General features: G+C 39.4%; 1 protein-coding gene across 3 annotated transcripts in view; it reads left to right on the top strand.

Annotated features, from left to right (window-relative positions):
* Positions 1–415: 415 nt before the first annotated feature.
* The window catches only part of TRUB1 (TruB pseudouridine synthase family member 1), a 60,037-nt gene continuing 46,272 nt past the window's right edge, over positions 416–14,180 (top strand). For 2 of the 3 annotated variants that reach the window (XM_032281752.1, XM_032281751.1), the window contains exons 1-3: positions 431–776; positions 4,754–4,852; positions 13,371–13,426. In XM_032281752.1, the coding sequence (XP_032137643.1) occupies positions 488–776; positions 4,754–4,852; positions 13,371–13,426 (444 nt within the window). In that variant the 5' untranslated portion in view covers positions 431–487. Of the gene's footprint in view, positions 777–4,753; positions 4,853–13,370; positions 13,427–14,180 lie in introns of all 3 variants that reach the window. The other variant, XM_032281750.1, reaches the window with a different exon arrangement.

The raw sequence follows: 14,180 nt of genomic DNA on the forward strand, positions 1-14,180 counted from the left end.
TATCAAAATAAGCCCAAGTGATTTACCATTGGCTTGGCCTAGAAGTTTCTTCGGGGAATTTGAATAATTCGTATTTATTTATACGTTTTCAAATATTTATTTAAGTGCCTACAACGTGTGAGACATTTGGGATGTGAGTCAATGTGGTATGTAAGTTCTTTGCTCTAATAGAGCTCACATTTGGATGTATATTAATTCTGAGCCTGAATTCAAGAGCACAATACAGTCAATTAAGCAGTGAGCCCAGGAAGCCATAGATCTTCACAAGCCCCAGGAAAAGTCAATATTTAAAATTTTCTATTTAAAATACAAGGGCACAGCAAGCGCTTGCCTGTATGGGAAGGTCATGGACTACAATTCCCACAGGCCATTGCGACTCTCTCGTTCAGCGCAGCTTGCGGTACGAGGAAGAGGGGCCTGTTCGGCGCATTCTTGTTCCATCATCAGCGTGCGCCTCCGCGATAAATTAGGTCTGGGCTACAAACGTATGGCAGCTTCTGAGGTGCCGGTGGTGGTGTCTTCGTCGTCTTTGAAAACAGACACATCCCCTGTCCTTGAAACTGCAGGAGCGGTCGCAGCAATGGCTGCGACCCCGCCAGCAACAGCTGCAGCTGCGGCTGTTGCGGCCGCGGCCAGGACAGGATCCGAAGCCAGGATCTCCAAGGCCGCTTTGGCTACAAAGCTGCTGTCCCTGAGCGGCGTGTTCGCCGTACACAAGCCCAAAGGGCCCACTTCAGCCGAGCTGCTGAATCGGTTGAAGGAGAAGCTGCTGGCAGGTACTGCAGCCCGGGTGGGGACCAGGCTGAGGCGGTCGCCGCGAGAGGGGAAGCGCTTTTTGCGACGCTCGTGACTCAAGAGACAAAAGGAAGGGAAAGGGAGAATGACCATTGAATTAGCTCTGGACAGAAATTTCGGGCGTCTCGGGCTTGGACTTGCGGTGGCACGAACACTTGTAGCCTACATGGCAGTTGTAGTTCTCAACAGGAGGAAAAAAAACATCAATAAAACCCTTCCCTTGGGCGTGCAGACCTATTTTCTGTAATCTAATCCTTCAGGAGGCTTTTGTTGGGTTCATGTGGATGAACCCCAAAAGGAAGCACTGGCTCTGCATTCTTCAAAATACATGGGAAATGCATATACACTTCATTAACCAAGACCTAACATAGTGGTTTTTCACATTTTAGTGGGCCTAACAGTTACTTAGAATCTCTTGTACAAATACAGATTCCTAATTCCTGTCCTCTCAGAGACTGTGATTCGGAGAGTTCGGGGTATTTTTAGGAAAACGCAATTCTAAACAGTTACTCCAGGTGTTTCTAATGTAAGTAGCTTATGGGCCACGTTTAAGGAACATTCAATATAACTTGCTCAGTAAGCTGAATGTTCTTTTTATTGATTCATTTATTCATGTACGCTGGGAAATTACTAGACAAGCCCAAAGAATCACCCTGTTCATCAGCTCGGTAGATCATTTCACACATATAGCCTCATTGGATATCCACATAAGCCAGGTCTGTGCCAGCCTATACAGACTTGAAGATGATTACCTTCGCTGAGCTTGTAGCCTACTAATTTCTGCACCGTGTGGTGGTAAAACTAGTCAGCTAGGTTATTCAAGGTCCTCCAGAATTTGGCCCTATTCTGTCTTGCCATTAAACAAGTACAGGGACTTTCTCACATTGTTTAGTGTCCCATGGAAAACTTTACACTTAAAATGCAAAACCAAATTATTCTTATGGTAATTTTAACTGACAGTACCGATTTAAATGTTTTTGGGCAAATAGGTACACTCCTGTAGATGTTTAATTCCAGTATCAAAGTTTACTTTTTTGCCTGAAAGGAGGGTCACACAGAGGATGTCAAAGTGAGGAATTGCATCAAGGATATGCACTGTGGTGTCATCATAGGTTTTTTTTTTTTTTTTTTACATTTTCCTTTATAGAACTGCTCCTTTCCTGATTTGTTAGCAAAACTCTGGGTTGTTGCTTTTTTTTAATCCTTAAGGTAATGATTACCATTCTTTCAGACAAGTTTCTGACAATGCCATATTCTGGCCTTCTGGTTAATCTGCCTCTAAGAACTGAAGTTTCTTGTGGAATCTTGATTAAAATGATTGTTTCAAGGCTGTTGCTAGGCTACAACTTTTAGCTAGAGACATTCTCATGATCCTTGATTTCTGTATTGCTTGTGTGTGATTGACCTATTCTTTATTTATGTTAGCTAGGTTAGGGCTTCCCAAATGCCATTTTAACTGGCTGTCAGAATTACTTGGGAAGGTTCTTAAAGATACCTACATTCTAATGTGTTTAACACCCACAGACAATGGTTGTGGCTTCTAATACTATTCCTTGTCTTTCCTTACATTGATTCCTGTTACACAACAATCCCTACTTTTTGTTTGAATCCTTCAAAGCCCTAAGTGTACCACAATTTTAGAGCTAGAAAATAATAAATATTTATCCACAAATACTTAGTTCAGTGGGGTGAACTAAATTCCTCACTTTATAGAGGCAGTATGTCTGCACGTTAGAAGGAGGTATTTTTGGGCACAAAGGGAAGATAGTATATTTATGGGGCCTTCTTACTCGAAGGAGAGAAGTTGAAAATGCAGAGTTCCCCAGAAGGTTTCTGTTAATTTATGGGTGAGAGATCCCTGATGGGTTGCAAGTGACAGGTCAAGGGTTTGAAACCTAGGTCTGACCTTAGAAGTTTATGTTAATGCAGACAGCCATACCCATCTAAGTATGGTGATGCCATAATTAGAGAGTGATGCCAGGGTGTTCCAGAGACCATGGTTGTGACTCGCTAGAGTTGTAATTTTGCTGGGAGGCCAAGCCACCCAACATAACCTTTTGGCCATTGAAACTGGCTTCTGCATTTCCCCTCTTGCTTTGCTTTTCCCTCTTCCCTTTTCTGTCTACTCGTTTCATTTTCTTTATTTTCTTTCTGCTCGGTGTCAGTGGTGATAATGAAGGCTTGATGGGTTTGGGGGCAGGTGTAGATCAATATGGCTTTTCCTGCTTTTCTCTTCTTTCTCACTTGAAGTCTAATAGTCAGTACTCTCTCAATATGTTGTATGCCATTATCAAAACGACTTATATTTATCTAGAAGGAAGCACTGACTCTGTACCCCCAAAGTACTTTCAAATAACACTTATTTTGCTTTATCTTTTTTTTTTTTTTTTTGAGACAGGATCTCGCTCTGTTGCCCAGGTTAGAATACAGTGGCACAGTCTTGACTTAACTGTAACCTCTGCCTCCCAAGCTCAAGCAGTCCTCTCACCTAAGCCTCCCAAGTATATAGGACTATAGGTGCACACCGTCATGCCCAGATAATTTTTTAAATTTTATTTTGGGTAGAGACGGGGTTTCCCTGTGTTGCCCAGGCTGATCTTGAACTTCTGGGTTCAGGTGATCCTCCTGTCTCGGCCTCCCAAAGTGCTGGGATTACAGGCATGAGCCACTGTGCCTGGCTCACTTTATATTTACAACAGGAATATGAGATATGCCAGGCTGGCATCCTCTTTCTAAAATCTAAATGCATGGATCACCTGAGGTCAGGAGTTTGAGATCAGCCTGGCCAACATGGTGAAACTCCGTCTCTACTAGAAACACAAAAATTAGCCAGACGTGGTGGTCGGCACCTGTAATCCCACCTACTTGGAAGGCGGAGGCAGGAGAATCACTTGAACTCAGGGGGCGGAGATTGCAGTGAGCTGAGATCACACCACTGTACTCCATCCAGCCTGGGCGACAGAGTAAGATGTCGTCTCAAAAAAAAAAAGAAAGGAAAAAAAATCTGAATGCTTATGAAGTTAAGATGCCACTTAATCTTAGCTGCTTTCCACATAATGTTTTGTTGAGATTTTCTTCTTTAATGAATTGCAAGTTTTGATTAGGAGAGGGAGACCACGTATACAGGAAGTGTGGGAATTTGGTGTATTTAGAAGTAGCCCTGCATGAGTTATACTCCCAATGTTTGGTAGCTGGAGATACCAGCGAAGACCATGGAAGAGATTTAGAAATGGAAATTGAAAAAAAAAATTTTTTTTTTTTGAGACAGAGTCTCGCTCTGTTACCCAGGCTAGAGTGTAGTGGCATGATCTTGGCTCACCACAACTTCTGCCTCCCAGGTTCATGTGATTCTCCTATCTCAGCCTCCTGAGTAGCTGAGATTACAGGCACGTGCCATTATACCCAGCTAATTTTTGTATTTTTAATAGAGATGGGGTTTCACTATATTGGCCAGGCTGGTCTCAAACTCCTGACCTTGTGATCTGTCTGCCTTGGCCTCCCAAAGTGCTGGGATTACAGGTGTGAGCCACCACGCCCAGCCAAATTGAGGACTTTTAAAAGTATGTTTCTATATCAAGATTAACTTTTTTTCATGATTCTCTTATCAGCTCACCACTACCAAGAATTTACTAGATTTTTGCGGGTTAGCCTGGATATTTACCCACCTTTTAAAAATGCTGTTTTTTTTCTTAGAGAATTAATTCTAGTATACAGATAGCTAATTTTAGAATACTGTTTCTTTATAATTTAGAGAATGTCCATTTTAAAATATTTTCTTTGTTAGTAATGAGGTCATAGTTTCTTAACATGTAAAGTTTGTACAGTACTTTTATTGCCTTTACTGAAATGGCAATAAAATGTTTTGAAAATGCCATCCCCTCTTCCTCCCAAGTTTATGGAGATCCTACTTCATTTGTCTTGGTAATCACCTTCCTTTTCATCCCCATTACTCTTGTAGAAGCTGGAATGCCTTCTCCAGAATGGAGCAAGAGGAAAAAGCAGACTTTGAAAATTGGTCATGGAGGGACTCTAGACAGCGCAGCCCGAGGAGTTCTGGGTAAGAGATAAGTAAGAAAGTTAAATGTCCACTGTCTCTTAATATTAGAAAGAAACACTGGTTGAGAACAGATGAGATTGACTAAAGCCTTCTATTTTTTGGTCTATTTTGGAATGTTTCAGATCTACTGGATATATATAGTGCCATCTTCTAAAGAAGCCCTTAAATGGTACAAGATCTTAAAGGCTGTTAGAAATAGCCACTTTTATGTGTGGACAGGACTTTGAAAAGGTTTGTGTCTGTGCAGAAAAGAGTTAACATAGCAGACCTGAAATTGCTGTCTTTAGAAAGGCCTGCTTATACACCTTTCCATCGGCTGGTGTCTGGGAACTTGGAATTTGGGAGTGTTCCCACCCTTCACTGTCTGATAAAACTGGTTGGCTGTGCCTCAGATGTTTCAGAGATTACCAGCTTTCCTTCTAGGAATCTGGAATTTTATCCCACTGCTAGGACAGAGAGGGTGCCTGAGTGATTATCCTCTCAAGTCCCCAATAAAAACGTTGGGCACTGAGTTTCTAATGAGCTTCCCTGAGAGAAACATTGCACAGGTGTTACTGCTTTTTTTGTTGTCGGAAAAAGCAGCATGCTTGAGTGTCCCCTCGGGAGGGAGAGAGAATAAGAAAGCCTGTGCCCAGATTGCTCTGTGTCTTTTCCTCTTGTGGTCCAGCTGAATATTCTTACTACATCACTGTAAACAATCTGAGGTATACATCAATCTTTGAATGTTGGCTGGTCTTGGGGACTCCCGACAAGGTATAAGGTTCTGTTTGTCTGCTTATCTCTAGTCTAATCTCTGAGATAACTGTCTTGAGAAGGGGAAGCTTATAGTTCTTGAGAGGAAGTCATTTTCTGCTGGAGATGTATTAGTTGACCATTTTATTGTTTGTGAAGGAAAATGGTAGATTGATCGAAGGGAAAAATGTCTTTTATCCTTTTTTATTCCATCTTTTTTTTTTTTGCACCTGGTAGAGATTCTAAAGTCCAACTTAATGGACTGTTAAAGTGTGTATACACAGGCTAGGATATACTTTACTCTGTAACTGCACCCTTAGTCACAGAACTACCTACATACATTGGGATCCCTCTCAGTGCCCCCTTCCCCACATATGAGAAACAAACTTTTATGGAACAATACTTATCTTTTTCCATGCTCTGGTATTTTATATTTTATTCAGTTTCATTTAGAGCAAAAATTAGGTACAAACAACAGCAAACCTTGATCTAAGCTATCCAAAGTAAATAAGTGCTTATTTAAAAGAAAAGGATAAAACTGTTCAAGAAAGTGGTATGCATCAAGAACATTAGAAACTGTATATGACTTTGTATTTTCTAAAATTATAGATTTAATTTATGTTAGCAAAAATATTTTTACTTGAGGTTAGAATAGAACAAATAGTTCAAGACCAACCTGGCCAACATAGTGAAACCCCATCTCTACTAAAAATACAGAAATTGGCCAGGTGTGGTTGTGCGCGTCTGTAACGCCAGCTACTCAGGAAGCTGAGGCAGGAGAATCGCCTGAACCTGGGAGGTGGAGGTTGCAGTGAGCCGAGGTCACACCATTGCACTCCAGCCTGAGCGACAACAGCGAAACTCCATCTCAAAAAATAAATACAATACAATACAGTATGGTACAGTACAATACAATACAGTACAATAGAAAAAATCAGGCTGGGCACAGTGACTCATACCTGTAATCCCAGTACTTTGGGAGGCTGAGGTGGGTAGACTGCTTGAGCCTGGGAGTCTAAGACCAGCTTAGGCAATGTGGTGAAACCCCATCTCTATAAAAAATTTTAAAAATTAGCTGGGTGTGGTGGCATATACCTATAGTCCCAGCTACTTGGGAGGCTGAGGTGGGAGGATCACTGGAGCCTGGGAAGTTGAGGCTGCAGCGATCTGTGATTGCACCACTGCACTCCAAAAAACAAACAAGCAAAACAAAACAAAAACCTTAGCTAATGATAACAAGAATTTATTGAGTACTTACTGTACATAAGATCTTCAGTTTTGGGCATTCATAAGTTATATAGTTTAATTCTCATTGTAACCTATAAGAGGTTATTATTATCCCCATTTTACAGAAGAAGAAATGAAGACCCTGAGAGATAAAGTAACATGTTCACTGTCATAGAATTAGTGACAGAGTCAGGATTTGAGCCCAGATCTGCTCAGTTCCAAAGCATCTGCCCCTGTGGATGGTAGATAACCTGGTGCTCCTGCTTTTGTTCTTCATCTGCCCCTGTGGTTGGTAGATACCTGGCGCTCCTGCTTTTGTTCCTCATGCTCTGTGCTCTTGGCAGAAATTAGGGCTTCATGATTCTTACCAGCGTAGAACTTCAGTAGCCTGTACCAGTGATTAGAGTTGGTCCTTGAGTTGAAGCCTATGCTTCTAACCACTTTGCTTTACTGTTTTCCAGGCATAGCACCACAAATATAAGAAAAGAGATCTGTTGCTTTTTTATGAGTAGATCAATTCTGTTAATTTCTAGTGGTGGTTCTTCATTGGCATGCAGAAAATAATAATATTCAGGGCAGTGAATGAAATAGTTTCTTTTTTACCCTGAACCTATGGCAAGCTTGTCTAGTCTTTGGCCTGTGGGCTGCATGTGGCCCAGGACAGCTTTTAGTGCAGCCCAACACAAATTAATAAACTTTCTTAAAACATCATGAGATTTTTTTATGTGTGATTTCTTTTTTTAAGCTCATCAGCCATCATTAGTGTATTATATGTATGGCCCAAGACAGTTCTTTCACTGTGGCCCAGGAAAACCCAAAGATTGGACACCCTTGGCTGAAGGGATCTTGTTGAAGCTTCCATTTTAGTATTATGAAGGGGCTGAAATTTGTATGTAAATTAAGGTTGGAGGCTTAATTTTATATTTGATCTCACAGGGACTTTTATGATGATATAACATGTTCATATATCAGATGTATTAATTTTTCTTCGAATACATGTGATTTCCAGGGAGAGATAAAGTTTAAAAAATTATAGGCCAGGCATGGTGGCTAATGCCTGTAATCCCAGCACTTTGGGAGGCCAAGGTGGTCAGATAACCTGAGGTCAGGAGTTCAAGACCAGCCTGGCCAACATGGGGAAACCTTATCTCTATTAAAAAAAAAAATTATAGGTGTTCAGTCACAGAGTAAGGGATGTTTGTTATTCAAGTTAGCAGTTCTGGAAACTTATGAGAAGTTGATTTTTGATTGTGTGGTAAAATAAACACTAGACTCTAATCATATTTGGGTTTGTATACCGGCTACTGGCTTCTTCAGTTACTAACTATATACATCCGAAAATCGCATAACCTCGCTGAATGTTTTTTCATCTTTTAAAAGAGGATAATGTCTACTAAAATTGAGTCAAAAAGTTTTTTTTTTTTTTTTTTTTTTTTTTTGAGATGCAGTCACTCTCTGTGGCCCAGGCTGGAGTGCAGTGGCGCCATCTTGGCTTACTGCAACGTCTGCCTCCCGGGTTTAAGCGATTCTCCTGCCTCAGGCTTCCGAGTAGCTGGGATTACAGGCATGCGTCACCATGCCTGGCTAATTTTTGTAATTTTACTAGAGACGGGTTTTACCATGTTGGTCAGGCTGATCTTGAACTCCTGACCTCATGACCTGCCCGTCTAGGCCTCCCAAAGTGCTGGGATTACAGGCATGAGCCACTGTGCTTGACCAGGTCAAAAGGTTTTTAAAAATACCTTACAAAATACCTATAGTATATAGATATGTACTTTATCCTGTGAAGTACTGTATACAGGTCTTTTTTATTTTTATTTATTTATTTTTTTGAGATGGAGTCTTGCTCTGTCACCTAGGCTGGAGTGCAGTGGTGTGATCTTGGCTCGCTGCAACCTCCACCTCCTGAATTCAAGTGACTCTCCTGCCTCAGCCTCCTGAGTAGCTGGGATTATAGGTGACTGTCACCACGCCTGGCTAATTTTTGTATTTTTAGTAGAGTCGGGATTTCACCATGTTGGCCAGGGTGGTCTTGAACCCCTGATCTCAAGTGATCTGCCTGCCTTCGCCTCCCAAAGTGCGGGGATTACAGCTGTGAGCTAACATGCCCAGCCAAAGGTCCTTTTTAAAAATAAATTAATAAAACTGGACCTGTGTGAAAAAAATATACTTTTACTTTCAACATTTTAGACTGTTTTTGCTTTTTTTTTTTTTTGCAATATTAGTGGTGCAGAGTAAGAATTTAGCTGACAATTTAAGATTATAACCTGAAATTCAGATTTATAATTCTATAGCATAATTGCTAGAGGGTTCACAGGTTTCTCAGAAATACTATGGTAGGCAAAATAATCACCTACTAAAAGTGTCCATGTCCTAATTTCCATAACCTGTGAATATGTTAGGTTACATCATAAAGAACATTAGGGTTGTAGATGGGATTGATGTTGCTAATCAGCTGACCTTAAGATAGATTATCCTGAAATTTCCAAGTGGACCCAATGTAATCATAAGATTCTTTAAAAGTGGAGGAGGAGGCAGAAGAGAGAGTCAGAGATACGGCAATGAAAGCAGAGGTTGGAGGGATGTGATTGCTGAAGAATGGGAGCAGCCTCTAAAAGCTGAAAAAGGAAAAAAAAAGGTTCCCTAGGAAGGCTGTAGTGAAGGATTCTCCCCTAGTGCCTCAAGAGAAGAACATAGCCAAGCCAACCCCTTGATTTTAAGCCTAGTTAAACCCGTTTCAGACTTCTGACCTCCACAACTGTATGATAAAAAGTTTGTAGTGTTTTGAGCCCCAATTGGTAATTTGTTACAATAGTAATAGGAAAGGAGTAGACATATTGATCATAAATCACTTAAAATGTAAATAGAATTTCTATATATCATTTCAAAATTTTTTTAACTTTAGAGGTTATAGAAACAGTGAGAAAATTTAGAAAGTATGAGAAAGTTGAAAATAAAAAAAGACCATTTTCCACCTTTTATCAATAATCAGTTAACATTTTTGCCATATTTCTTTGTAACTTTTTGTCTATGCAGATTTTTTTTTTTTGAGATGGAGTTTTGCTCTTGTTGCCCAGGCTGGAGTGCAATGGCGCAATCTTAGCTCACCGCAACCTCTGCCTCCTGGGTTTAAGTGATTCTCCTGCCTCAGCCTCCCGAGTAGCTGGGATTACAGGCATGCACCACCATGCCCAGCTAATTTTTGTATTCTTAGTAGAGATGGGGTTTCTCCATGTTGGTCAGGCTGGTCTTGAACTCCTGACCTCAGGTGATCTGCCTGCCTCTGCCTCTCAAAGTGCTGGGATTATAGGTGTGAGCCACCACACCTGGCCTGTCTATGCAGATTATTTTTTAAGTTGAGCTCTGCTTCACTGTATGTACTTATATATCCATTTTTTTAACTTAACATTGTAACATAAACATTGTTCATGTTGATAGACTCTTTGTAAACCTTATTTTTAATGGTTATGAAATGTTCTATCATATGGCTAAAATACAATTTATTAACCATTTCCCTATTTGAGGTCACTGTGGCTATTACCAGAGTTTTGTCAGAACTGAATTTGTTAGGGATATCTTTATAGATATAACTTTTTGTTTGTTTATTTTTTGTTTTTACCCACACATCTGTATCAGCCAGGTATTTCGGATTCTTAAAATAGATTCCTACAATTGGAAAAATACAGGTCTTGTAAGATGACCCTACAGGGCGTTAATCGAATTATATAAATAGCAGTAGAAACTTCCAGTTGCAGAAAACTGGAAATACATATATATAATCCACGCCTGTCCTAGAGGGACTCTCCTCATAAACAAATTCTATCTTTTTGATTTGAGAATAGGATACTAGGACATTGGATTAAGTTTGGAGACACTGAATTGTTTTTGTGTATGTGTTTTTTTTAAACAGAGATAACATTTGTGCGAGCACAGAAAATTTGGGAGATAGAGTAGTAATTGTGAGACTGTGCATGGAAAACCCTGTTATTCATCCATTCTCTAAAGTCTCCACACCTTTTCAAACGTGGTGCCTTTGCTCATACTTTTCTTTTGTAAGGGGCTCATCTCTCTCAGTGCCTTTCGTTGCAGAAGTCCTACTGACCTTTCCAGGTTCAGCTGAAATGCCATTTCCTGCCTTTGAAGCTTGCCTGCTTGCTCTTCTATACTGCTAATGTAAAACTTCATTTTGTCCTCTTAGTTTTTGTTGATACCTGTCTCGCTATTAGATTGTTAAATCACAGCTGAAGCCAGGTCTTATTTATTTCTGTACCTACACAATGTGTATTGAATACAGTTCTGAATGATTGAAGGGAAAAATGCTAAATAAAAATTCTGTCCAGGGAACTAACCTGTGAATGAAAATCTGCTGGTTGGCTAGGTCCCAACGCTGGATAATTTTTCTGTATGCCACCACCATATTAGTCTTTCTAAAATTCTGCTTTCACTAATCACCTAACTTCAATGGCCCTTGATTATTCTTAGGTATAAAATGAGAGGATTAAGCTGGGTAACTCTAAGATGCCTTCTTTTAAATTTTATCCTTCTGGGTCACTAAACTAGCTCAGAAACCATCATGAGTTCAGGATTTCAACCATGTTAAAGTCAAACATCTCAGCCTGCTTCTAAGACACACTATGTTTGGTCTGTAAACCCACTGTTCTCATCCTTGTATCTGAGAGTTTGTGCAATTTATTTCTTTTTTAGAACATGCTTCTCTTCTCTGTTGTGTTCCTATACATCCTTCAAAGGCCTAACACAAACTCTGAAATGCTTGAATGAAGCATTCTCTGGCCTCTTTAGCCATTTAGAATGCCCCCACCTTTGCCCTGCTATGGCAGCTGTTCTATCTCTGTTCATTTTGACACTTAATCATATACTATCATATTGTAATTTAGCATTGTCCACTCATTAGGCAACATTTCTTGAGCACTGTGATTTCTGTTTTCTGTATTTTATTTTCCCAATGAGATTATAAGCTTTTTCAAAGTTAGGAAATGTGTCACAAGCTTGTTTTTCCATTAGAAGTATTCCTCTTGGGATTATGTGCATAGCAGTTATTCAAAAAAATATTTATTGGGGATTTATTTGAATGGAATCAAATTGCATTGAATTTTTGCTGTTTGCCTCATCAGCAGCAGCATCTACTGCTAAAAGTTCTGTCATTTGAAGAGTATTGTGCTCTCCAGAGGCTACTGAGGGTAGACTGTTTTTTACCTTAGTCCTTGGACTATGTGACTTAGAGGGATTAAGACAGATGAGTGTCATAGAAGTTTTCAGGAGGTTGAAATAGACTATGAATGAGTTGGGGCTTGAGCTGGACTTCAATGCTGTAACCACTGGGACCCTACTAAGAATTGTTTTGGGGCTTTGTAATGTGAAAAATAGGGTTTCAGAAATGGTTATGAAGTGGTATGAATTGAGAGAGGAAGGGACAGGTTGTAGAACAGTCAGATTTGCAGTGATGTAGGCTGGCAGTGAGAAGAAAGCCTACATGAGTTAAGGTGGCAGAGGGAATGGAAAGGAAGGGGGTCTGCTCTTAGACCATTTGGCTTGAATAATCTGAACTCTACCATGTACTGGTTGTGAGATGCTGGGCAAAGTTCTTAAGTCTCTTATTCCTCAGTTCCCTCATATGTCAATAGGAGTAATTATACTACCTTTTAAAGTTGTTATGAGGATTAAATGGGATAATAAAGGCGAGCATTTAGAGTAGAATCTGATACATGGTAAACTCACTGAATGATATTTACCATAAATATTGAAGATAATGTTTCCAGTTTGCCAATCTGTACTCCTTATTTGCTCTTATAATTCTGAATTGTGGTGGTTATATTGTGTTCTTATGCACAGTTGTATCTGTTGATGACAAATGCTTCAATTCTTAAAAAAATTTGCCTTCGTGCAAAAAGAGAAGTGACTAAATCCTCTCACCCTCACCTGGTGAAATGTGTTGTCCTATGAATAATGTTTGAAATGTAAGAGAAAGGTCGGCCATTGTTGTACTTTTGTATTTGGTCTCTGTTAAAATACATTCTTCAGCCTTCATTTTACCTTGTATCCTTTGTGTTAGACTGATTTGTTATGTTTCTCTCTTCTTGATTGTATACTGCTGGGTGCTAATCATCTTTAAATGGTTCATTAGCTATGATAATGGCTTTTGCTTTGTTTAATAATGAATTCTGTCAAAAGACCTCATCATACCCACTTGAACATGGTTAATTGTGCCATGTGTTTTTCACTGGTGCCCGTATAAAATTCCAGTGCATCCTTTGAAATTGTTGTAAAGCTTCATTATCTAATTGGCTGGGCTGAGGTTTCCACTGAGTTTAATACTTTGAGAATGAGGAGAACGGTCTTCTCTCATCCCTTCTTCAGAATCTCTTAGTTGCATGACAGGTTCAAATGTTTGGAGTAATAAGAACCCTCAAAATTTGCAAAATGTATGCTCATTCCAACTTCACATTACCTAAGCTGGGAAATTATGACCAAAATATGTAGCTATTTAAAAAACCTAGTTTTCAGAACAGAGTGTCATAATATTTCTTTCTTTGATTTGTAGTGGTTGGAATTGGAAGGGGAACAAAAATGCTGACCAGTATGTTGTCAGGGTCCAAGGTAAGAATACTGGAATAGTTCTATTTTTCTTTAATCTTATTAATGACCTACATATGTTGGATTTTTATCAAATAAAAAATAAACAAACTGAGTAAACTGCATGAATATCATTCCTGAGTATTAATCTTGTCTATAAACATATCTGAGATTCAAAATACTGAGACTGAAAATTGGAAATTTTGCATTGAAAAACCAATTAGACTTAAAGAAACAATGCTACAGTATTCATCATTTAACAAAATTATGTTTAGACTTTTAAAATACCATATTTCTTAGATGATCTGGCCTTAGAGGTCATAAACTCTCTCTAGTGGAAGATTTTTTTAAACCTTGGAATTTTTATAGAAACAATACCATTTTGTAAACCATGCCCTTTTCAGCAAAAACACGCTTTGTTCAATGGTTATAAAATGTTTATTAAAGAAAAGAGTAGGGCCTCTTTAAGATGATAAAATATGTTTATCTGTGAGAGTACCCTTGAATAGATCCAAAAGCACGTTTCCAGACACTTGATAGAAGAGAGAAGCGGTTATTTGGAGGCAGGAAAGGCTGGAAAGCTGTGAACTGCTGGTAGAAGGGGTCTCTTCCATCTCTCAAAGAGATAATATCTGTATCCTAATGAGTAATTAGGTCCTGGTTATAAGTGCTGGCACTAAGCGCCAATGAAGATGCATGTGGAAGGAAGATTAATATGCCAAGAGGTAAAAAAAATTTCATCAAGTTCCTGGACTAACCTTTTTGTTTTAAAATTCTT

The sequence above is a fragment of the Sapajus apella genome, unplaced genomic scaffold (genome assembly GCF_009761245.1).
Source record: "Sapajus apella isolate SASKATOON/1434 unplaced genomic scaffold, GSC_monkey_1.0 scaffold13, whole genome shotgun sequence".
In the NCBI taxonomy this organism is placed as follows: Eukaryota; Metazoa; Chordata; class Mammalia; order Primates; family Cebidae; genus Sapajus; species Sapajus apella.